Source organism: Mandrillus leucophaeus, unplaced genomic scaffold (genome assembly GCF_000951045.1).
Source record: "Mandrillus leucophaeus isolate KB7577 unplaced genomic scaffold, Mleu.le_1.0 Scaffold332, whole genome shotgun sequence".
NCBI classification, from domain to species: Eukaryota; Metazoa; Chordata; class Mammalia; order Primates; family Cercopithecidae; genus Mandrillus; species Mandrillus leucophaeus.
The window spans coordinates 1465907-1468231 of record NW_012103499.1 but is presented as its reverse complement, the minus strand read 5'-3'; the positions used below and the strand labels follow the sequence as shown (position 1 = coordinate 1468231).

Here is a 2325-nt window from a genome sequence, read left to right as displayed (position 1 = left end):
TTTTTTTGAGACGGAGTCTCGCTCTGTCACCCAGGCTGGAGTACAGTGGCGTGATCTCGGCTCACTGCAAGCTCCGTCTCCGGGGTTCACGCCATTCCCCTGCCTCAGCCTTCCAAGTAGCTGGGACTACAGGTGCTCACCACCACGCCTGGCTAATTTTTTGTATTTTTTAGTAGAAATGGGGTTTCACTGTGTTAGCCAGGATGGTCTCGATCTCCTGACCTCGTGATCCGCCCACCTCAGCCTCCCAAAGTCCTGGGATTACAGGTGGTGGGGATTACAGGCGTGAGCCACCACACGCAGTCTTCTCGGGATAACTTTCTATTGCCAAGTGCTCCCCAACAGCCCTTGACCATAGTGATCCCCATTCTTGTCCCTCAGTGATACCCCGCACCCCCACCGCCACCAGCCCCAGGGCCCTCTCATCTCAGCCCTGCGCCCCAGCTTCTGCCCCCTTCCCCCGTGTTCACTCAGATCCTGACCCTCCCTTCTCCTCCCAGAGGCCCAGCTCCTGGCTGGTCTTGATAACCCATCCCTGCTGCCCCTGCTCTCTGCCGGGTGCTCAGACCCAGGTTTCAGATCTGCCTACTCTCATGGCTCTTGGCTTCTGCTCCACTCTGCTCCGGGGCCACTGACTTTAGTTCTGCTTTCTCTCCCCATCTGTCTGTCCTGCTTTGTCTCTGGCACTCTGTCACTCTCTCTCTCCATCTCTCCATCTACCTCTCTTTTTCTCCTTCTTTCTTGGTCTCTCTTTCTCTGTTCTGCTCTCCATTCTATCTCTATCTCCTTCGCTTCGGGAAACCAGCCAAGCGCAAAATGTGGAAACTAAAATCCTTTGGTAGTTTAAGAAATATTTATAAAGCAGGTAACAAGTGGGGAGCCGGGAGGGGCGCTCAGCTGGGGTGCAGAAGGGTGGGGGTGCCCCCGCCTTCCCCTGCATGTGCTCGGGCTTCCTGCTGCCCCCCACCCTCTGCTTCCCCTACCCCCACTGCCCCACTCCCAGGGGCTCGGGATGGACATCAGGGAGGACGGGTTTGGGGAAGGCAGCCCCTGTTTGAACTCTGTCGCTTAATGACTCCATCCCATCCCCCACTCAGAGGAAAACTTTGAGTTCCTGATCGTGTCCAGCACGGGTCAGACGTGGCACTTTGAGGCAGCCAGTTTTGAGGAGCGGGATGCCTGGGTCCAGGCCATCGAGAGTCAGATCCTAGCCAGTCTACAATGCTGTGAGAGCAGCAAGGTCAAGGTAAGAGTTTGAGGTGGGGTGGAGGACTGACCGCAGGAGCTAACCCTGGTGCTGACGGCCATTGGCAACTACACGGCCGAAGTCGTGTGGGAGGAGAGCAGAGGTGTCTGAGGAAAAGGGGGTGGGGCTGGGAGGCAGAATCAGTACCAACCCAAACCCTCTCTGCAGCTGCGCACAGACAGCCAAAGCGAGGCCGTGGCCATCCAGGCGATCCGGAACGCCAAGGGGAATTCAATCTGCGTGGACTGCGGGGCCCCCAGTGAGTGCCAGGAGGCAGCGGTGGGGCTAGGGAGTGTGGTTCACTGGAGGCGGTGAATGCCGGGTGACTGTGCTGCCCCGCTGGAAGCCGACCTCTACGCTCTGTCCGCAGACCCCACATGGGCCAGCTTGAACCTGGGCGCCCTCATTTGCATCGAGTGTTCTGGCATCCACCGCAACCTGGGCACTCACCTGTCCCGCGTCCGCTCGCTGGACTTGGACGACTGGCCACGGGAGCTGACCCTGGTGCTGACGGCTATTGGCAACGACACGGCCAACCGCGTGTGGGAAAGCGACACGCGAGGCCGTGTCAAGCCCACGCGGGATTCTTCGCGGTAAGGGTGAGGGAACAGAGCGGGGGGAAGGTTGCTGAGGGTGTGCGAGCCTGAGACGGTCCCTTGGGTAGGGGCAGAGGTCCTGGCTGGGGGTCCCTAGAGCCTTTTCAGTTGATCCCTGGTCTTGCAGGGAGGAGCGGGAGTCGTGGATTCGCGCCAAGTACGAGCAGCTGCTGTTCCTGGCGCCGCTGAGCACCACGGAGGAGCCGCTGGGCCGCCAGCTGTGGGCCGCCGTGCAGGCCCAGGACGTGGCTACCGTTCTTCTGCTTTTGGCCCATGCGCGACACGGGCCTCTCGACACCAGCGTAGAGGACCCACAACTCCGCTCCCCACTCCACCTGGCTGCCGAGCTCGCCCACGTTGTCATCACGCAACTGCTGCTGTGGGTACGTCAGCTGGGGGGAGGAAAGGGGGTCTTTGAGGCCTCATCTCGGAAAACGCCTGGCGCGGGAAAGCCCGATCTTCCCAGAGGGACCCCGGAAGTAG

At 60.3% G+C, this 2325-nt stretch overlaps 1 protein-coding gene across 1 annotated transcript in view; it reads left to right on the top strand.

The window, feature by feature from the left end:
• Positions 1-2325, top strand: part of AGAP2 (ArfGAP with GTPase domain, ankyrin repeat and PH domain 2) — a 34396-nt gene extending 32071 nt beyond the window's left edge. The window contains exons 14-19 of the mRNA XM_011988630.1: positions 806-865; positions 1098-1246; positions 1415-1505; positions 1617-1839; positions 1970-2225; positions 2311-2325. Of these exons, the coding sequence (XP_011844020.1) occupies positions 806-865; positions 1098-1246; positions 1415-1505; positions 1617-1839; positions 1970-2225; positions 2311-2325 (794 nt within the window). The remainder of the gene's footprint in view (positions 1-805; positions 866-1097; positions 1247-1414; positions 1506-1616; positions 1840-1969; positions 2226-2310) is intronic.